This window comes from Hoplias malabaricus, chromosome 8 (assembly GCF_029633855.1).
Source record: "Hoplias malabaricus isolate fHopMal1 chromosome 8, fHopMal1.hap1, whole genome shotgun sequence".
In the NCBI taxonomy this organism is placed as follows: domain Eukaryota; kingdom Metazoa; phylum Chordata; class Actinopteri; order Characiformes; family Erythrinidae; genus Hoplias; species Hoplias malabaricus.
Window position 1 is genome coordinate 34,174,611 of NC_089807.1, and position 20,868 is coordinate 34,195,478.

The 20,868-nt window shown below is 40.6% G+C and overlaps 1 protein-coding gene across 1 annotated transcript in view; it reads right to left on the reverse strand.

Moving 5' to 3' along the window:
* The window catches only part of dntt (deoxynucleotidyltransferase, terminal), a 145,736-nt gene that overhangs the window by 122,184 nt on the left and 2,684 nt on the right, over nt 1–20,868 (reverse strand). Inside the window, exons 2-3 of the mRNA XM_066679637.1 lie at nt 14,330–14,504; nt 3,307–3,417 (exon numbers count right to left, since the gene is read on the reverse strand). Coding sequence (XP_066535734.1) covers nt 3,307–3,417; nt 14,330–14,504 — 286 coding nt within the window. The remainder of the gene's footprint in view (nt 1–3,306; nt 3,418–14,329; nt 14,505–20,868) is intronic.

The window sequence follows — 20,868 nt, forward strand, 5'->3', positions numbered from 1 at the left end:
GACATTTGCTTAGCAGTTTTTGGTCAACCCCCTTTCTCAACTGCAAGCTTGGGCACCTCAGTTCTGTGAGCCTCGATCCAGCCATAGCAGGATGCTCTAGTCCTCCTGAACATGCTGGTATTATTCATCCAGAGCTAAGCCACACTCTGACAGTCAGGAGGCATGAAATAGAATGCTGGGTATGTAACTATGGTTCTATGAATGCCAGATGACCACCAAAGCCAGCTGTCACTCTGAAGTTTTTACAAGGTGTATCCTTTTATAAGGTATATACCATATTTTAGTGCTATATTATCACAAAAGATATTAATTTATTAGTTTTGTTACTGCATATTTACCTTTTGCTCTGTTAAACTGCATGGAATAACATGCATTCCTTAAACTGCATGGAATAACATTCAAAAGGCAGTCCTCACTGAACCACTCCTTACCTTGCCTGTACTAAAGTTACATAGTGTCATTTCTGTAGTGCTGAATCCAGAGTAGCAATGCCAGAGGATCTACAGGTCTTGGGAGCATTGCAGTGATTTTGAAGCTGTAATTTTAAGGTCAATTAAATGGAGCAGCGATAATAATATAGCCCCAGTGCAATGTAAAATTCTTAAAAAAGAAAAATAACAAGAAAATAATGTTTGCAACCTGTAAATAAATCCATGGTGCTAATGTGCAGCCAACACAGCTGAAGGTCTGCCTAAATGAGGACACGTCTTTTTCAGCCTCTTGTCTCTACTGCACAGACTCTGATATCAAACATGGCGGACAATTTTGGCTCCTTTCTGTAGAACAGAAGGCAGTGGAGGCACATATTCATGTTTTATAGTCAGTGCTGTGAAAATTTTCGAAGCTGTAATTTAAAGATAGAAATATTATGTAGTAGCAAGGAGTGTCGCAGTCACACAGCTCCAGAGACCTGGAGGTTGTGGGTTCGAGCCCCACTCCAGGTGACTATCTCTGAGCAGTGTGGTGTGTTCTCCCTGTGTCCGCGTGGGTTTCCTCTGGGTGCTACGGTTTCCTCCCACAGTCCAAAAGCACATGTTGGTAGATGGATTGGTGACTTAAAAGTGTCCATAGGTGTGAGTGTGTATTGCTCTGTTAAAGACTGGTGCCCCCTCCAGGGTATTTTCCCACCTTGCACCCATTGATTCTGGGTAGGCTCCAGACCCACCATGCCCCTGAATTGGATAAGCAGTTGCAGACAATGAATGATTGAATAAATTAATATTATGTAGTGTTCCTTTAACTAAGTTCATAGATAGATGGCATGCACCCCAAATACAGGAAAACAAACGTCAGTGTGTTTGAGGATGAGTGAGTGCACACCTGCTGTAATTAAGCACAGGAATGTGAGAGAGCACAACCTGAAGGATGGTTAAAGAGATTGATCCATCTGAGTAGCTACTCAGTGGAGTACACAGCACCATCACAAGGCCATCGGCAGGACTTCCAGTGCAATACTGCTGGCCGCATGATGAAGGAAACAACACGGAAGTGAACTTCCATTCCCTGCTCATTAATGTTTAAACAGCAACCACGAAGAAATTCCGCAGCTCTGTACTCTCTCTCTCTCTCTCTCACACACACACACACACACATACTACATGTCAGGCATGTCTAAGAGCAGCTTAAACAGTGTGTCAGTCTGGGCTATCATGCATCACAAGGTTAAGAAAGTGGAGGATGGTGGGTGAAATGGGGAAATGGATAAGGAAAAACACAGAATGAATAAATCAATACTGTGTCTCTAAGGAAAAGTGTGTGCGCTGATTGACACCTCACTGGTGTGCAGGACTGCAAATCCTGCCCGTGGCCTGTGTTAGAGGTGACATTTCAAATATCCAGAGCTCAGCATCCCTCACCTCCAGCTTGCTGGCCTCATGACCCCAAATGCACTCCAAGCTTTTTGTGTCTTTTCTTTTTTTCTATCACTTCTTATTTTCTAATTACTTTTTCCACACTCTACTGTAGCTGGAGTTTATATTCTCCCTATACTTATTCCTCTCTGTATATCTCTCTCTCATCCTTTGTCACTTATCTCAATTATCTTTCCCATCTACCTTTCCCTCCATAGCCCTTTAGTTCTCTATATCCATTATTTCTGTGATTATCTACCTTTCTTTCCATCTGTTATTCTCCATTTTCCTCACTTACACTAATTCTGTTTTTCTTGTTTTGCTCTTTCCCTTTTATCCTGTGTGTTAACTCTCCATCTTCACTCTCTGCATCTCTCTCTCTCTACCTGTCTGCTTTTCTGTATTTCTACTGTTTCTCTGAGGTTCAGCCTCTCTTATCTTTGCCCATTGCTTTCATTTCCTTCATATGAGGTTCTACCCTAAGTGTTCTTTGTTTTTCACCATCCTTTGCTTTCTCCTTTCCTCTCCTGGGACTGGTTTATGTGGCTATGCTTTCAGTGCTCCTGTCTTGTTTAACTGCCCACCCCCCACCCCACACACACACACCCTTTTTTCTTTATTTCCCTATTTTATTTTGTGCTTTTACCACTCTCTCACCTCCCTTATCTCCACCTTTCTATTCTTCCTCATACACTCTTCCATTCTCACTCTTGTTCTACTTCTTTTTTCAGGAAAAACTCACCAGCAGGCAGTAAAATTCACCACTCCACGGAAGGCAAGGTCATAGGTAGTTTTCTCCCACAAAAAAAAAATCACTCTGACTATTATCACTATCTGCCGTTATCAGGCCCGAATTGCTCTCATGAATCTGTTTGCTTTTATAAGCGTGTTTGCTCGGCTGGCAACTGAGCAATCCAGATTATGTATTTTCATTAATATCTGATGATGTTACTGAGCAGGTTCAGATAGGCTCAAGGGTGAAACTGTATAATCTTTACGCTGTCTGATTTTAATCACACATCTATGCTAGTGTTGCAAAAAAATTATTAAAAAAAAAACTGGATCTTTTATTTATGTTTTTCCAAGATGCCCCAATTGACCTTCCTTGATGTAGATAGGAAAATATGTTTTCCTTCGTTTCATCGAGATTACAAACTAAGTCAGCTCAATTTTATGCATGCAATATACAAATCATGTGTATGTTTTTCCATTTTTTTTGCATTATATTGCTTCATATTATGAGGATCCTGAACTGTTTGAGGGTTATTCATATGTGTGTTTGTGTGTGTGTGTGTGTGTGTGTGTGTGTGTTTCTGCACTCCCACACCTCACATTTGGCCAATGTTGCTTTTGAAAGTGGGTCAAGGTTGAAATTAATCACATTGTGATTGGCAGAGTAATGAAGCCTTCCTTTTCCCTGGGCTTTGTGTGTGTGAGTGTCTATGTGTGTACTCACAGTGAGCAGTTTGTTTTGGTTGTCCAGTGTGGTCCGTCTTTGGCATGCGTACTGAGACACAGCAGGTACAGAAATGTCTGGCACACATGTCTCCAGCTCCAGCGATGGCTTCTGTTCACAAAGAGAATGACGGAGAATGAGGTGTGGGTATGTTTGAGAGAGAGAGAGAAAGAAGGAATTTGTTTTTAACTCTTTACATGTTAATCTTCTTTGTCTTTCTTTGGCTCCTCCCAAATTTGCCACAGCATGTCATTATGATTCACGTAGTGAACATACTACAGGTTTTATACCAGATGGCCTTCCAGTTCCAACCCTTCCACTGATCCGGGCTAGTGATGGACAGTTTGAGTGCATCGGCACATGCACCAGCACTTAATTTGGGGCCCTGAGTACAGTATGTTGCCAAGGGCCCATTCCCTGCAGGAAAGGCTAACTTGTGTGTTAAGTTAAGCTTTGTTAAAACAGTCTTTGCTGCTACAACTACAGGCATGGAGGTCTACGCATGCGCCGTCTAAATCGGGTAGGTCGCACAAATCAGTAAGTCCACAACACTGAAATTCCACAATGGATTTGCGCGGGTGGCTCAACCCACTTTCACTTTTGAGGCAGGGGGGTGAGGAAGGGGGACAGAACTTGTCATGAAACTCACAGTGAAAATAAAAACAGAACATAACAGAAATAAATTGATTTCTGAGGCTGATGGAGGGGCCCCAGGTAGGCAGGTTCACCATTCCCTGCAGTCCAATGCCCCAGACACTAACACAAAACTTTACATAGCTAGTTGATTACATCATGTATTTGTGGATTGTGAGTATAAAACACAGCGTACCCAGTGAGAGTACCCAGTACATTAGTATAGAATGTTTAAAATCATACAACTGAAAACTCTAATAACTCTAAAACCCTAATAATAATATTTTTATTAATACACTTTTATAATTACAGGGAAAAAATAAATATTAATATTTTCATTTAAAATGTGTCAATTTGTTTATTTATTTATTTGTCATGCCAATTAAAAAAAAATCCACAAAATTTTTCAGAAAGTAACACAAACTCGTCAGGACTTACTACAAGTAAGCTAACATAGTTTTGCAAATTGCTGCATTTGAAAATGTGTCACAATTCATTTCAAAGTGCAGTAAAACAGGAAGCTGCTTTCTGAGCATTTCAGCAAGAAAACTTTCAGTGACAGCCAATCTGTTCTCTACTGCCAATCTGCTTTTGTCCACTCAACTTTACATTTCAAAGCTGTCATTGCAAACCATCATGTGGACAAGTCACTTTCAGAACTAGCTCAGATTTGAACAAGCACCACACATTTCTCTACATGGGACCTGTTTTTCACCTGCTGCGACTTCATTCAGAAGTGCATAACACCAACCTTACGTAAATGGTCACTCACAGAAAAATGTGTCGGGGGATCAGCAGGGAGCAGATTACTTGCAGATTTAACAGTAATTTAAAAAGAAATTACACTAGGTAGTATTTTACTTTAAAATTACAGCTTCAAATTTATTCTGATTGTTCACATACCTGTAACGGAACAAATCTTACCTAGTGTTTTTTTTTAAAAAGGATTGTGTAATTCATTTCAATTAGGTTTATAAAGTCATGCAATGGTATATATATCACACCCCAAGTGATTAGACCATCATTAAAGAGGACATTACCTGAGGATGTCTTATTCAAACCTCAGACATTAATTTGATTTGCCCTTAATTTTTGAAGTGAGTGGTATCAACATGGTGGGACCTAAAGAGACCTTCAGAAAGAAGGTTACAGATGTATATGAGTCTGAGAAGGGCCCCCTCCAGGGTGTATTCCCACCTTGCGCCCAATGATTCCAGGTAGGCTCTGGACCCACCGTGACCCTGAACTGGATAAGTGGTTACAAATAATGAATGAATGAATGAGTCTGAGAAGGGATGTAAACAGATCTCAAAACAATGAGCCATTCCTATCTTTGGAACATAATTTACAAGTGGAGAATATTTAAACTACCTGCTAACATGGCCAGGTCAGGACATCCTAGCAAGTTCAGTCCAAGAGCAGATCAACAATCCTAAAATTTCATCATGGGATCTACGAGTAGCTCTTTCCACAGATGATGTCAAGGTTCATGCATCTACAATCTGGAAAAGACGTACATGTTTGATATTCATAGGAGGTGTACAAGGAGGAAACCTTGCTGTCAGAAAAACATCAGTACAAGACTAAAGTTTGCCAGAGAGCACCTAGACAACGACAAGGACTTCTGGAGCAATGTGCTTTGGACAGATGAATCCAAAGCGGAATTATTTGGGTACAGTAACAGAAGACAGGTCTGGTGCAAACAAACATATCATTTCAGCACAAGAACCTCATGTCATCTGTGAAGCACAGAGGTGGAACTGTCATAGTTTTAGGCTGCTTTGCTGCAGCGGGGCCTGGCCAGCTCTCCATCATAGAATCTACTATCAAATCTTCACTGTATCAGAAGGTGCTTGAGGAAAATGTGAGACTTTCCAAAAACTGAAGTTGAAGTGGACGTGGACCATGCAACATGACCATGACCCAAAACATTCCAGTAAATCCACAAGGAATGGCTCAAAAGTATTAAACAAATGGAGAGTTAAGGAATGGCCAAATAAGAGCCCGGATCTTAATCCTACTGAGATGCTGCGGGGTGGTCTGTGATTTCAAGAAACCCCTCAAACATCACACAGATGCATGGAGGAGTGGGAAAAACCTTCTCCCAGTCGATGTCAGAGATTGGTAGATGGTTACAGGAAACATCAAATTGGGGCTATTTCAGCCAAAAGGAGAAAAATACCAGCTATTAGGGCATAGGGTGTCCTATGTTTTCTTCACAAGAAATGTACATTTTTGTTCATTACATTTGACAATTTTTGTTTATAAGTAATTTCTTCAGTTTCATTTGTTGAGTTAAATAAGCTCCATTTCTCAATTCTGTTCAAATGAAGCTCAAATGTCTATATGTTTAAAAATGTTCAAAATGACATTTACAAAGATTTTCATGGGGTGTCCAAATGTTTTCACATGACTGTATACATGCAGTAAAAAATCATGTTCTGGATTGTTGAGTAGAACTAGCAGAACATGCCATGCTAATTTACTACAGGCACTGTACACACGTCCCATAATGCCCCAGTGCCTTTCCAAAAGCTTCAGCAGCTACACAAGAGAGAAAGTAATGATAGCTCATAGCTAAATGTTTTGGTTATAGCCACTTTACTGTATAACCTACCAAAATAGGGCACTATAGCAGACACAGAAAATGATGGCAAGAACATGTAACACTACCCAACATAACTGCTCATGAGTACATTCATTTTAAAGTCTGACATTAATTCTAGATAATGTCATACTTAAATTGGGGACTGCTGAGGGTAACTTAAAAGCTCTCTCTTTTTCAGTGTGCCCCAAGTGTATGTCAGAGGACAAAATGAGGATGCAATGGTGGCAACAAAAAAAGAAAACTTAAAGTCAGGGTCACGGTGTAAAAAAAATCTTTAGTGTTAATTTATTATTCATTTCTCGTCCACAGCAGTGTAAATTTAGTGTTATATCACTTAACTTTTTTAGTGTTCAACAGGCTTTGACGCATATTTGTGCCCTTTACGACTGATTGGCAAGCAGAAGGGTACCGCTATGCATCTCTAAATTCAGTTTCTGCCCCACTGCAATAAGTAGTCTAGAAACGCCCCTGATCCAAATAATACACTAGCAGGAATAAATGATCTGTGTTTTTTTAGAAATAGCCATGTCTACACTGGCTACAGTGACTACAGAATATGTTGAAGCTTTAAATGTTTACAAACTTTGCTTTAACCAAGGGAGCATGGGCTACTTAACCTCACTGTACAATCTTACAGGCATCAGGACAACACATTAACAGCTTCTCATCACAGAGATAAGAAAGCCACACGATCGATTACTTCCCGTAGCCAAGGCTATAAAAAATTCAAGCCGTAATTCAGTTTGCCTCCTGTAAATTGCCTTTTCATTTGAGCACAGAAATCACTCTGCGTGTTTCTAAGGTATCAAATGAATTCTACATTTGATGTTGGAGTTTTGGGGAATTAATATGCAGTGGAACTCTGAGTCTGTGCAAATTACCTGAAGAACGTTCTCGACACATTGTGTCATTGTAGAGTTCAGAAAATGTAAATGCAACCGCTCCCAAGCTGTTCCAAGTCATTAAAGAAGCATTTAGTTACTTATTAGAATGGAAAAAGAAGGATATTTTGTCTTGTCTAGCAGAATCAGCTATTAGTGGGGGGAACACTTATATTCACTGCCTGTGGCATCTCCTTAAAGAAGCATCAACTTACAACAAGTACATTCCCTAATGCAAATTTCACTCTGCATCAGCGACTAATCTCACGCCCTTGTTGCTCATTATGTTTGAAAATCAAAGGGGCTTTTCAGCCCATGAATCTTCTCAAGTGTGAAGAAACCTCTCTATGTGACTCTGACAGACACTGAACAGGGACCAGCAGTACATTAATGCCTTTGTGTGCACCATTATTCTATATAAAGGAAAAACATATTACAAATGGAGTAAAAATGGTTGATGGCACCAAACAATATGCTGTATATATACATACATTCACTGAATGATAACAGGATTACAAACATTAAAACTGTGTCCACTGATATAGGACTAAAGGATAACCAACAAAAATTTGCAGCAACTGTCTTTGACTTTACATCTTCAAGGTGGAATAAAATAGTGTTAAAAATTATGTTGCTGTGTCTAATCCACTCATACCAGTGTAACACATCACCACTATGTCAGTGTCACTGCAGACTGACCCACCACTCAAATCATACCTGCTCTGTGGTGGTCCTGTGTGGTTCCTAAACATTGAAGAGCAGGGTAAATATATATATATATATATATATATATATATATATATATATATATATATATATATTTAATATAAATACATATTTAATATTTAATATAAAGAGACTAACCCTAGCTGTCTAGGGAGTTTTCGCACATTCAAACACAGCCTACCTAACAACCAATCAAATAAAGGCACCCGTCCGCTACAACAACTCAGAGACCAGCAGGCCACACCTATGTAGGTGCAAGGAAGAGTATGCAGCAGCAGAGTATATGTTTATTTAAACATGAATGAATATGTGTTATGAACCGCGACCCTGAAATGGACAAGCGGAAAAGACAATGATGATGATAATGATGAAGTGTGTTTTCACAAAAAAAAAAAAATAGGTGTCCCGAGCAGGATGATTCTTTTCCAACTGCTGATACCACAAAGAGACTGGAGAGCTCAACACACTTAGAGGACAATTCTAAGAATGCCAGTCAACAGATGAAAACAGGGAGGTGACAGAGGGGCATCTTACTGACACCGATAGCTAGGCCAACTCTGGTCTCCTGACCCTGGATGGCTGAGTAAATAAAATTAGCTTTTCTGAATGATAAGCCTAGACGAGCAGTTGAAGAAATGAAGGAAGACAGATTGCAGCCAAACAAACTGAAATATACTGAAGGTGTGAAATATTTTTTACTTCTATAGAATTAGTATTAGATTAGTATTATGTTCTTCTCAAGCATATTGGAGCTAGTCTTTTAAGTCAGACTTCTTCATATTTTCTAAAAGGTTGCACACCATGCATTATGATACTGAAAGCAAAACCAATCGAATGGTTCCTTTCATTACAGCTGAGAAATGCAGCCTACATTCTGACAAGATTCAAGGACATTACCGGAGTCTTCTGCATGGTCACTTGCCCATAATAGTATGGACACCTGTCTGACCAAAAGAACGTTACAGAGCAACTCTGAAAATAGTGGGTGGACGCTGCTGAACTGCTGAAGTGACTCAGTAAATATCAGTGGTGGACAAAGTACCCAAATCATGTACTTGAGTTAAAGTACAGATGCCCAAGATAAAATATTACTCCAGTAAAAGTAAAAGTCCTCCGTTTAGACTTTTACTCCAGTAAAAGAACATTCCAGTATTATGGCTCTAACAGGGGTGGCACGGTGGTGCAGCAGGTAGTGTCGCAGTGGTACAGCTCCAGGGACCTGGAGGTTGTGGGTTCGAGTCCCGCTCCGAGTGACTGTCTGTGAGGAGTGTGGTGTGTTCTCCCCATGTTTGCATGGGTTTCCTCCGGGTGCTCCAGTTTCCTCCCACAGTCCAAAAACACACGTTGGTAGGTGGATTGGCGACTGTGTGTGTGTTGCCCTGTGAAGGACTGGTGCCCCCTCCAGGGTGTATTCCCGCCTTGTGCCCAATGATTCCAGGTAGGCTCTGGACCCACCGCAACCCTGAACTGGATAAGCGGTTACAGATAATGAATGAATGAATGAATGGCCTATTATCATTTTTGACTCTTGATTGATCTACTCATTTTAGGTAAAAAATTAAAAATATTTCATGGTCACTTTTGGTTCATCAATATTTCAATAAAATGTCATTAACACCAACAGAACCACAAATTGCATGTATTATTTGGGTGGCAACATGGCAGCAACATTGACATGGTGGTTACGTGTTATTGTGTGTTGTGCTGGCATAAATGGATCAGGCACAGCAGTGCTGCCAAAGTTTATAAACATTTTAGTGTCACTGCTGAACTGAGAAAATTCCACTAACCAAAAATATCCAGCCAAAAATGCCCTGTGGGCATTGACCTGAGCCAACTTTAGAAACACCAGAGAGATGCTTTGTATCTACAAGGTGGACCAACAAGGTTAGTGTGTCTAGTAGAATGGTCAGTGTTTAAACACTCCAGCAGCACTGATGTGTCTGATCCACACTAATCAGCACAATGCATTCTAAAACAACAGCACAGTATTTTTAATACACCCTGGTATAGGACAATAATCAATGGTTTTTATGTTTTTTTTGGTTTGTTTGTTTGGTTTGTGTGTGTGTGTGTGTGTGTGTGTAAAGTCCCAATATAAGGCTCAGGTGAGGAGGACACGCCCTGGGGATAATGATATACACACGCACAGGTGAGTGACATCCATTCAGGTTAATGAGATCATAGCCTCTAGACTGACCGGGGATGGGGTCACATCCCTCCTGATTCTGACCTTGCCAACTCCTGTCTCTCTTCGATCAAGATTGATAGGAGCCAGTGTGAGCATACAGGCCCACAGACGTTTGCCATTCTGCTGCTCCTCCTCGTCCCTCTCCCACATCCATAAGCTCAATTTTGGAACACAATGGGATGTGGAAACCACTGCAGGTTCAGTTCTCTCATTTAAAGCCTCTATGTCTCATTAAATAAGCCAAACTTTATACCACAAACTATATTACTGCCTACATAAAATGTTTAAATATTTTTGAGTATAACTTTGGCATAATTAGCGTTTAAACACAGCATATGCCTTAGTCATTTGTAGCGGGAATATCTCTTTGGGACACTTAGGAGCTTAGGAACATTATTTCCTTCTACTATATAGTTATATATAGGTGAGATCACAAAGTTCTTATTGACTCTTGACTATCATCTACTCTCTGCCCACACAAGAGAGACTACTGCAAGCCAGTGGGCTTAATAGCGCATAGTCCCCTGAAGAGAAGAGCGTGCAAGTGAAAAAAACGAACAATTGCAGAAGCATGGCATTTTTCACAGCATCCAGCACAGCAAGGGCTCCAGGCAAAGGCGTGCATGTTCACAAAGGCATTTTTATTTAACATTGCACCTTTTCATCAGCCTCCTTCTCTCTTTTTTTATCACACATAAAAAAACCAATCCTTTTGGATGTACGAAGTCCATAAAACACCTTTGCGTACAGGGTTCAAACCACATTAAAAAAGGAGGAACATAGTATGAATGGAATGAAGAAAGTGGTCGATAAAGATCAGCACCACATAGCTCCTTTGCTTTTTTCTTGAATGTGACTATTTAAATCTTTATTCTAGTCACTCCTGAATGTCTAGGTGGACAGTGGATGGAAAGTAAATGAGACTCTGTGCTGGACAAGGCACAAAATATAGTTAAAGGCATGCGCAAGTTCATGGTCATAACTCTTCATACGTGCCGAGTAGTGTGAGTCTCACTGGCGCGCCTGGTGGAGATGCAAGATGGACAACTCCTGTCTCTACTTTTCCCTGCTGAGAGCACGCTGCGAGATTGATGGGTCTCCTGAAACGGACGGCAGATTTCTTTATTTTGGGCACATATGCTCATGGAAGGCCCTTACAATGCAGTCCGGGGGAAAAAGAATCTGTCTTTAGCGTTGGTTAGTGATGCGCTACGAGCGCAGGCGCTGCACTGATGGGTCTATTTGGCACAGACGCCCACAGTGCTGAGCATCACTCTACTGCTGTCAGACTGCGGGGGGATGAGGCAATATGAAATGTGGCATCGCATCCAACCCAAGAAATGCTCCCCATTATTTCCCAGCATACAGATAAACCTGCTTTCAGACACTGTAACTGACAGCGTAATAGAGGCATTTGAGCCATTCAGGGTCTCTCTGAGTTCTACGCACAAGCCAAATGGAGAGGACAGAGAGAGTGAAGGACAGTGGAGAGAGAGAGAGCAGGCCTTTTTTCAGCCGCACACTGAGCATGTTAACACCCTGCCTTAAAGGCGATGTTCACAACTTTAACTCAATACACTTTTTAAAATAAAATTCAGAGAATGTTTGTTCACCATTTGCTAACTCCAGTGCACATAGTCTTTCTTTGCACTGGAAAAAGGTCCAGTGTTTGTTCGCAATCCTGGCTCAGTAAATGTTACAGTATGAACTTGCTAAGACATTCTCTCACTGTGTTGCTGGCTAAGCCACTGCCCTAGAAATGGCATCTGGAGGCGTTTGGATGGTGAACGGATATCCAAATGTTGAAAAACTTCAAAAGAGATTAGCTGCTCCATAGGTGAGCAACACTAAATTATTGTTTCAGCCTTAAGAATGAACTGATTCACAATTCAGGAGAACACTATCTTTGTATAAAAGTCATCGCAAGTGAGTTTCTATGGTAACTAAAACAGTGAATACAAACTTACAGCAAGTTAAATGTCAACCACAAAAACTACAGTCGGCTTCTTGCTCAAACATACCCTTCCACCTTAAGAGATACACCAAGTTACATAACTAGCCCTGTTCCAACAACCTGGAACTGGTTTGGTTTCCCATTCCCAACCTAATTTGGCACATTTCCACCAACACAAATTGGTTTGTGAGCCAGAAAATTTAACTTCCTGCTGGAACCAAAGATAAAAAGTCCTTCAGGCTGAACCGTGATGGTGTCCATAGGCATATGGCTTCAAATAAAGTGTTATCATGCAGTGGAGCTGCATGGGGTCATTTAAAGTGTATTATATAAATAAAAATGTGCGACACAAGACGCATTGTTTACTTTTCTCCGTTATGCACAAGTTAAGAACTTGGGAACATTTATATCACTCTCATCTGAACTCGCTGTAAACAGTGAATAACCATGCCACTTTCCAGACGCTACAGGATTATTTCTGGCTCTGAATTCATCCACAGCAATACTGGAACTGAGCACGCTGCTGAGGGCGTATCCATCAGAACTGGAGGAAATGTGGGACCAGTCTGCTGGGTAGAGCCCAGTTTCCAAGAATCCTGAACAGAACCAGTTTAAGAACCTGTTGGTGGAAATGTATTTGAAGAGGAACTGACTGGAAATTCAGGAGACTGCTATATTTTAATGAAAGTAATCGCATACTGAGAGTGCTACAAAACTGAGCTAGGTTTCTGAAAAACCCCTTAGTACAAAGAAGGCTCTTAAGTGGTAGAGTGAGTATCCACTCAAATTGTAAATGAGTTTCTTTGGTAATTCAAAACAGTAAATTAAAATTACAGACAAATTAAACTACCACTAAACAACTTATGAACAAGCTACAGTTGGCTTCTTACTAAAACATAATCTTCCAATTGAGAAAGCCGAAATATGTCTGATTGCTGGTTTACAGGTGACCAGTGACTGCACTTTCCTACAAATTATAACCAATGTCTGGCATAAGAGATAATTTTAGGTATTCTGTATCTTTGAAACCAGCCCATGGTTATCCTCCTTTGTCTAAAATGTTTTCGGGAAGGTAGTTGTGTTGGCCACTCTACAAATTACAACAGCTGTCCATCAAAACACTTCTCCAGCACTAAAGTGGATGATTTGCTGCCTGTTGTAGACGGTCTCTGCCATATTTGACAGCATATAAATACACTGGTGAGGTAACAGCCCATGAGAAATCATCTTTGCCATGGGTTTCAGGAAGTAAAACAGAAACCATGTGCGTGTGTGTGTGTGCACGTGTGTGTTCGTGTGCTTTTCATGTGGCAAAATATGGTCAGAACTCATCTGGTCACACCTGGGACCCATTTTAGTGAGAAAAGCATAAACAGAATCTGGTTAAGGTATGTCTAGACAAAATTCAGATAAGAAACACATGTAAATGCAAGGTGTAAACAGGCACAGTGACTTACCTTTTGAGTAATAAAGTGTGGTGCCAATGAATAATGCAAAATTCTAGACTGCACCAAGCATTGCGTGCAAATTTATCACCAAACGTATTAAAAAATATCTAATTAATGTGGCCCAAGTGAGAAATCAGCAGTTTTTAAATGTGTTTCAAGCCTCTGAAAAGAGTGTATGATTATACACTTAATGATTCCTACTTTGAATACATCTAATTTTTCCTGTTCACACACTGATTTTCTCATGTAAACAAAATTGTTTATTTTATTGTTATTCTGAAAATGCTTAACCAAACTTTGGTCTCCCTTGAGTTCAACCCTTTGGGCTTACAGCTCCACCTAGTGTTCATCTTATGCACATTCACCCTCTGTAACCTTCCATCTTGAGAAGACTTTTTTATAAACATCCACGCTGTCTGTATAAGGCTGTGCAGCTTCTTATCACTTTTTGCCAGTGTCTGCTGCCTTTTATAAGACTGATAGATCTCTGTACATCTGCCTGAAAAGCTCTCCATCTGAATTCCTTTTCTTAATCCTCTCTCTCCCTCTCTCACACACACACACACTTAGAGCCATACTCACTTGTATGCAGTGTTGTGCCTCCACTGGAACAGGCCTGCCAGCTCTCATACTCTCTGTAAACCAGGTGATGTCCAGCACATTGGTATTGTCCAGGTGTGGAAGGCCCTGCTCCTGCAACCATGGCCACAGCTCATTCGCAGGGTTGCCTTCGGCTACAATGTGAGTCACTTTGGAGCTGAAAAGATCAGACAAAGACATTCCAAGGTTCAGTTTTCATTAGAAAGAGAATACAATCCCACCAAACAAACCCCTTTTTGGTCTTGGCCTACATACAGATATAGACCTTATAAATCCTAATTTAATATGCATTCAGAGTATTAATCAGAAAAATTGCAATTACCTAGTTCCAAAAACAGTTCCTTTCTACCTACTTCATCACAGACTACCACTGATCGTGTACTATTTGGGTGGTGGCTCATTCTCAGTGCTACATTGACACTGATGTGGTGATGGTATGTTACGAATGGATCAGACACAGCAGTGTTGCTCAATTTTTTTAACACTTTGTCCAGTCACTGAGTAGCTGATCTGTTGCTGCATGCTTTGTGTTGCACAGGACGCTGTGAGCTGGATATTTTTGTTTGGTAGACTATTCTTACTTCAGCAGTGACACTGATGGCTTTAAAAACTCAAGCAGTACTACTGTGTCAGATCCAACCAGCACAAAACACACTAACACACTACTACCACGTGGTGTTCCTCTGGGGGTCCTGACCATTGAAAAACAGAGGTAAATTGGGATTAAAAACAAGTGTGCAGAGAACCAAGTGGACTACAGTCAGGACTATGAGTATAGATACAAGGTAGGTGTTCCTAATTCAGTGATCCATGTTCAGTGTATAGCTCATTGGACAAAAAAAAAATGTCACTAGTGACTCAAAAGGACCTAATAATACATCCACCAACACAAATGACAGTGGTGATTCGATTTGGCATAGACTGGACAAGTTTCTGGATGCAGGTGACATCAATGTTCAGCCATTCTAGCATCAAAGAATTGTGCAGTACGTCCAGCTTTTGTAGATGCCTTTCCTGGCGTTTCAATGGCAAGGGATTTAGTGGGTCATTCCAAATGTGTGAATGCTCCAGAATGTTAATCATCCCAGTCAGTCACATTTGCAGTCCTGTGAATGTGAGAACTGTCATCTGAGAAAACAAGAATAGAAATGTAATTTTCCTAGGTAAGATAATGAGCAAAAGGCAACACTTGCTTGTCCAGCTTCTCAATTCAGTCTTTGTGGTCAATGTAGTCTTTGATCATAATCTCAAGCAAAGGAGGTAAATTATACTTTATTATTAAAAACCTTTTCTTTTATTGAACTGTATGATTTGTGGCGGCACGGTGGTGCAGCAGGTAGTGTCGCAGTCACACAGCTCCAGGGGCCTGGAGGTTGTGGGTTTGATTCCCGCTCCAGGTGACTGTCTGTGAGGAGTTGGTGTGTTCTCCCTGTGTCTGCGTGGGTTTCCTCCAGGTGCTCCAGTTTCCTCCCACAGTCCAAAAACACACGTTGGTTGGTGGATTGGAGACTCAAAAGTGTCCGTAGGTGAGAGTGTGTGAGTGAATGTGTGTGTCTGCATTGCCCTGTGAAGGACTGGTGCCCCCTCCAGGGTGTATTCTCGCCTTGCACCCAATGATTCCAGGTAGGCTCTGGACCCAACGCGACCCTGAACTGGATAAGCACTTAAAGACAATGAATGTATGATGCGTCGTTATATTTTAGTTAATTCTTATTTAAACTGCTTTTACATTGGTTTCATTATTTTTTAATTCTACTGTAATTTTTTCTGTACTAAGTAAAGCACTTTGAATTGCCATTGTGTGTGAAAGGGGCTCTACAAATAAACTTGCTTTGCCTTGCCTTTTCTGCTCCAGCTTTAACCATATATTGCCCACAGGTCTCAGTGAAGGCTTCCTTTAGCAAGGCAGAAAGGTGATTCATTTGCCACACTTCCTGTCATAAACAGTCCAATTTTTGTGTCTTTTCTCCCACTGTAACTAGACAATTTAGTGAGCAAAAGTGATTAAAGGCCTCCTGTGTGCTATTCTGCTCCATATGTTCTTGGCGTGCAGCTTCCCATGGAAGCTTCATTTGGAAACTGGTTGTGTAGGACCTGTGTTGACTTCTAGAAGCAATTCTTGCATGGAAGTGAAGCAATTTTCAATTACAAGCTGTGAAACACACCAAAAGTCCCTGTCCGTCAGTTTCGGTTTTCAGCCACAATTCTGAAAAGAATATCCTGTAGATGGGCTTTTTTTAAACACGGCTGGTCGACCCTTATGACTGTACACATCAATACACCTGCAAACCCAGCTACTTGTTTCACACTGTGGCTTTTGGCACATCCAAATGCAATCACTCATTTTTGCCCATCATTAATGTTTGTTTTTAGCCCATTTCCCACACATCAAGCTTTCACTGCACTGTACCACCTTTTCTCAGTCTATTAATCCTAATGCACACCAGTGGGTATTTATAGCCCGATCATTCTCGTGCAAAGCCATCTGCAGGAACTACCTTCTTTTCCATGTGCTGGCTGCTTTTTGGTGTGCCTTTTTGGTGTGTAAGAAGGTTGTCTGCCCCAAGCAAGTGTGTGTAGAGTGAAATGCTGTGTGTGAATGACACAGTGTGGTATTTTTATTATTACTTTCAACCAATGATTTTATCTCCTACTGATTGTTCAGACATTATTCGAATACATTATTTGTTTCAACTAGTGTATGTAGTTCATGGTGACTTCATATTTAAATATTCATTCATTCATTGTCTGTAACTGTTTATCCAGTGCAGAGTCATGGTGGGTCCGGAGCCTACACAGAATCACTGGGCGCAAGGCGGGAACACACCTTGGAGGGGGCACCAATCCAACACACGTACATATTAATACATTAAATATTGAAAAAAATTAAACCAATGCAGGCACTTCACACTATATTAAAAAGATTAGAGATTTTTTTTTTAATTAAAAGTGTTAATAGCCCCCACAAATACTACAAACGAATCTAGACATCCTCCTCAGAGTTTCAGTTGGTTTTAATACATGTAATTGTACAGAGACGTACTGAGGGCAGGGAAACCTGAAATATTAGTTATTAGTCTCCCCTCCATTTTCCCAGACTGTGTTTACCTTGAGGCTTGTGTCGTGACGCAGACCCTTCTACAGGATGCTGATTGGCCACCCAGAAAAACCCACATCTCATTTGCATAATATTGGAGGAATCTCAACTTTCTGTTGCCCATTTCACCTGGTTCACAGTGCTACTTATCCCAGAGCTTTCTGCGCAGAACTGCCCCCGGACTCCATAGAAAACAAAAGAAGGCGGCGCATAAAATTTACACTGCTTAGCTGCAATGTAAGCAAGGTGACTAATCTTTTGTCCATGGAGCTTAGCTTCACACAGAGTTCTTAGTATTTTGACAGAGTTTTTGGCCCCTAGAAAATGTTTTTACTCAGTCATCCAATATATTGTTTAGTTCCAGTATTATGTAATTGCTGTAACAATGTGTGCAGCAGTGCGGCACGGTGGTGCAGCGGGTAGTGTTGCAGTCCCACAGCTCCAGGGACCTGGAGGTTGTGGGTTCGAGTCCCGCTCCGGGTGACTGTCTATGAGGAGTTGATGTGTTCTCCCTGTGTCCGCGTGGGTTTCCTCCCACAGTCCAAAAACACACACTGGTAGGTATTTGCGACTCAAAAAGTGTCTGTAGGTGTGTGTCGCCCTGTGAAGGACTGGCGCCTCTGGTTCCTGCCTTGCGCCCAGTGATTCTGAGTAGGCTCTGGACCCACCGCGACCCTGAATTGGATAAGCAGTTTCAGACAATGAATGAATGAAACCGCTTCATTCATTCCAGGGATTTCCCACCACTGAGAACTTGTTTAATGAGGTACATCTGTAATGTGGCACATGTGACAGTGGTGATCTTTAGATCATGGATATCTCCCCACATGCAAGAAATATATACAGGTACAGTTTTAAAAAAATGCATTAGAAATTATACAGATCTGGAAGTATACAGAACACAAACTCTACAGGATTCATAGGGTGAATGCTAATTGTCAGATATCTCTCACTACCACACCATCTCTCTCTCTCTCTCTCTCTCTCTCTCTCTCACACACACACACACACACACACATAAAGCAACATGCTCCACAGCCATCCTGTGTGCCAGCCACCCTTGTTTTTGTTGCTTTGTTTAATTACAGTGCCAGCAAGAGCAGTCACCCGTACATAATTACCCCCAGTGTAAATCTCTGCCTCTGAAGTCCCAGAGAGGTAGACTAGCACAACAGCCATAATTCCCTGGACGTCCCAGTTGGAAGAGATAAAGATGAGTGTGTGTGTGTGGGTGTGTGTGTGTTTGTGTGTGTGTGTGTGTGTGTGTGTATTTAGGTAATTCAATGAACCGCAGGTAAGCCAAATCTTACACAGAGAAGTTCCCCTCAATTTTCTATTGAATTTCCCTGAGAGAGGAAGTTCACAAACCACAGGCTTTTTCGATAAAATTCAATCTCCATCATTAAATCTGCCTGCAATTCAACACTATACCTGTACATTTACAATTTGCATGTGTAAAATGTATGGATTTTTTTTAACACTATAAAATGCCTCAAATAACAGCCATTATGTTATTGACTGTAATACACTCCTCACTCTCTGTGCTAACTTTTGTTTTCTCTGTTATATATCAACAAGGATCTTAACTAAAGTGGTACATGCTGCTGTACAAAGGCAAAACAGCAAATAAAATTGTGTTTTGACAAGAAACAAGTGTCAAAAGGTCAGCTTTTTCTTATGACATAACTCCTGTGTTCAATTACATGTTGTTTTTTTTAATTGGATATATTCAGAACATTCATTAATACGTTTCACTGGACAACTCTGAAGCTGTTTTTCTCAGTTTCATTATTCTAGTTATCGCTGCTCTTTTGTAGGGCAGCATAATTGATCCACTATTATAAACGCCTACACTATTTGGGTTATCAGTGTGTTAAGACGTGTAGACAGCTGGAAGGCTGTTTCATTAAAAAGTGTCTATATTTATAATTGAAGTTCCATTGTAGAACTAATTTATTAGGTCTCTAATAACAATATATCTCAAGTTAACTATCTGTTGGCTGCAGTAGCTACTGATTCACCGTATCACACTGGTATCCAATCATGAACTCACCTTTACCAGCATTAGGATAAGCTCTAAATACTCTGCTGAAAGCATTATAGAGGATAGTTTTTATTTCTATAATGGCTCTCTATATCATATATCATATATCATATCACAGATCTGTAGCCAGTAGAGCAGTGAAAAGAAGCTGGTTTACTTGGTCCCATTCTGATCCATTATTACATCCTTACAAATTTTTCCCAAAATTTTTTTTCTTTTTTTAAAGAGCTTGAAATGATGTTTTCAAAAATAAATAATAAGGCACCAGTTATCATTATGACAAAACTGCAGTTTGAATTTAAATAAGATTAAGTGAAAAATTACGTCAACAATTGTCAATGGTGTCTAATTTTCCAGGACTTTATTTTCAAGACGTAAACATTTCAATGTATAGAAACTTGAAAAAGTCAGTGGAGGTGATAGAAATCAAGTGTCTTGATGTGTAAACCAGAAAAATAGCTATTTTATTCCCTATTAAAAACCACCATTGAATCTGCACTTCTGAGATTTTTATGCTTTTTTGATTATTTGATGAAAATATTTGGGAATGTTTTTTTTTGTTGTTAATTATTTGCCCAACATCAGTTATTGTATCAATATAATGGGATAGCAGTTTAGTGTGAGGGAGATTTTAGTCATTAATTAAGTAAAATAAGTCTTCGACCTATCAACACAATGTGAACAGTCAGCAAGTTTGGACCTAGGGACATATTGCTTCCGTCTTAACCACTTAATAACTGAAAAATGTTTAGAAGAGTGGTGGAGTTTCTCTTAAAGCTTAAAGCTTCTCTTAAAGGGGGGGGGGGGGGGTTGAAAGACATGTATAGTTCATTCATTCATTATCTGTAACCGCTTATCCAACTCAGGGTCGCAGTGGGTCCAGAGCCTACCTGGAATCATTGGGTGCAAGGCGGGAATACACCCTGGAGGGGGCACCAGTCCTTCACAGGGCAACACAGACTCACACACACCGACACTTTTGAGTCACCAATCCACCTACCAACGTGTGTTTTGGGACCGTGGGAGGAAACCGGAGCACCCGGAGGAAACCCACGCGGACACGAGGAGAACACACCAACTCCTCACAGACAGTCACCCGGAGCGGGAATTGAACCCACAACCTCCAGGTCCCTGGAGCTGTGTGACTGCGACACTATCTGCTGACAAACAAACAATATTATTGATTGTCTTCTCTGACTGTCTAACTACCTCTTTACTCTGCCCAGAGTTCATGCACACATTGCAGAGACTCCACACAAACAAAGACACACGCAGCTCTGAAGGCTAGAAATTGCAATGTACAAATGTTTGAACGACTAAACAAATAAAGAAATAAAAAAAAGATAACGCCAGAGGGAAAAGCATAGTCAACATCAATGT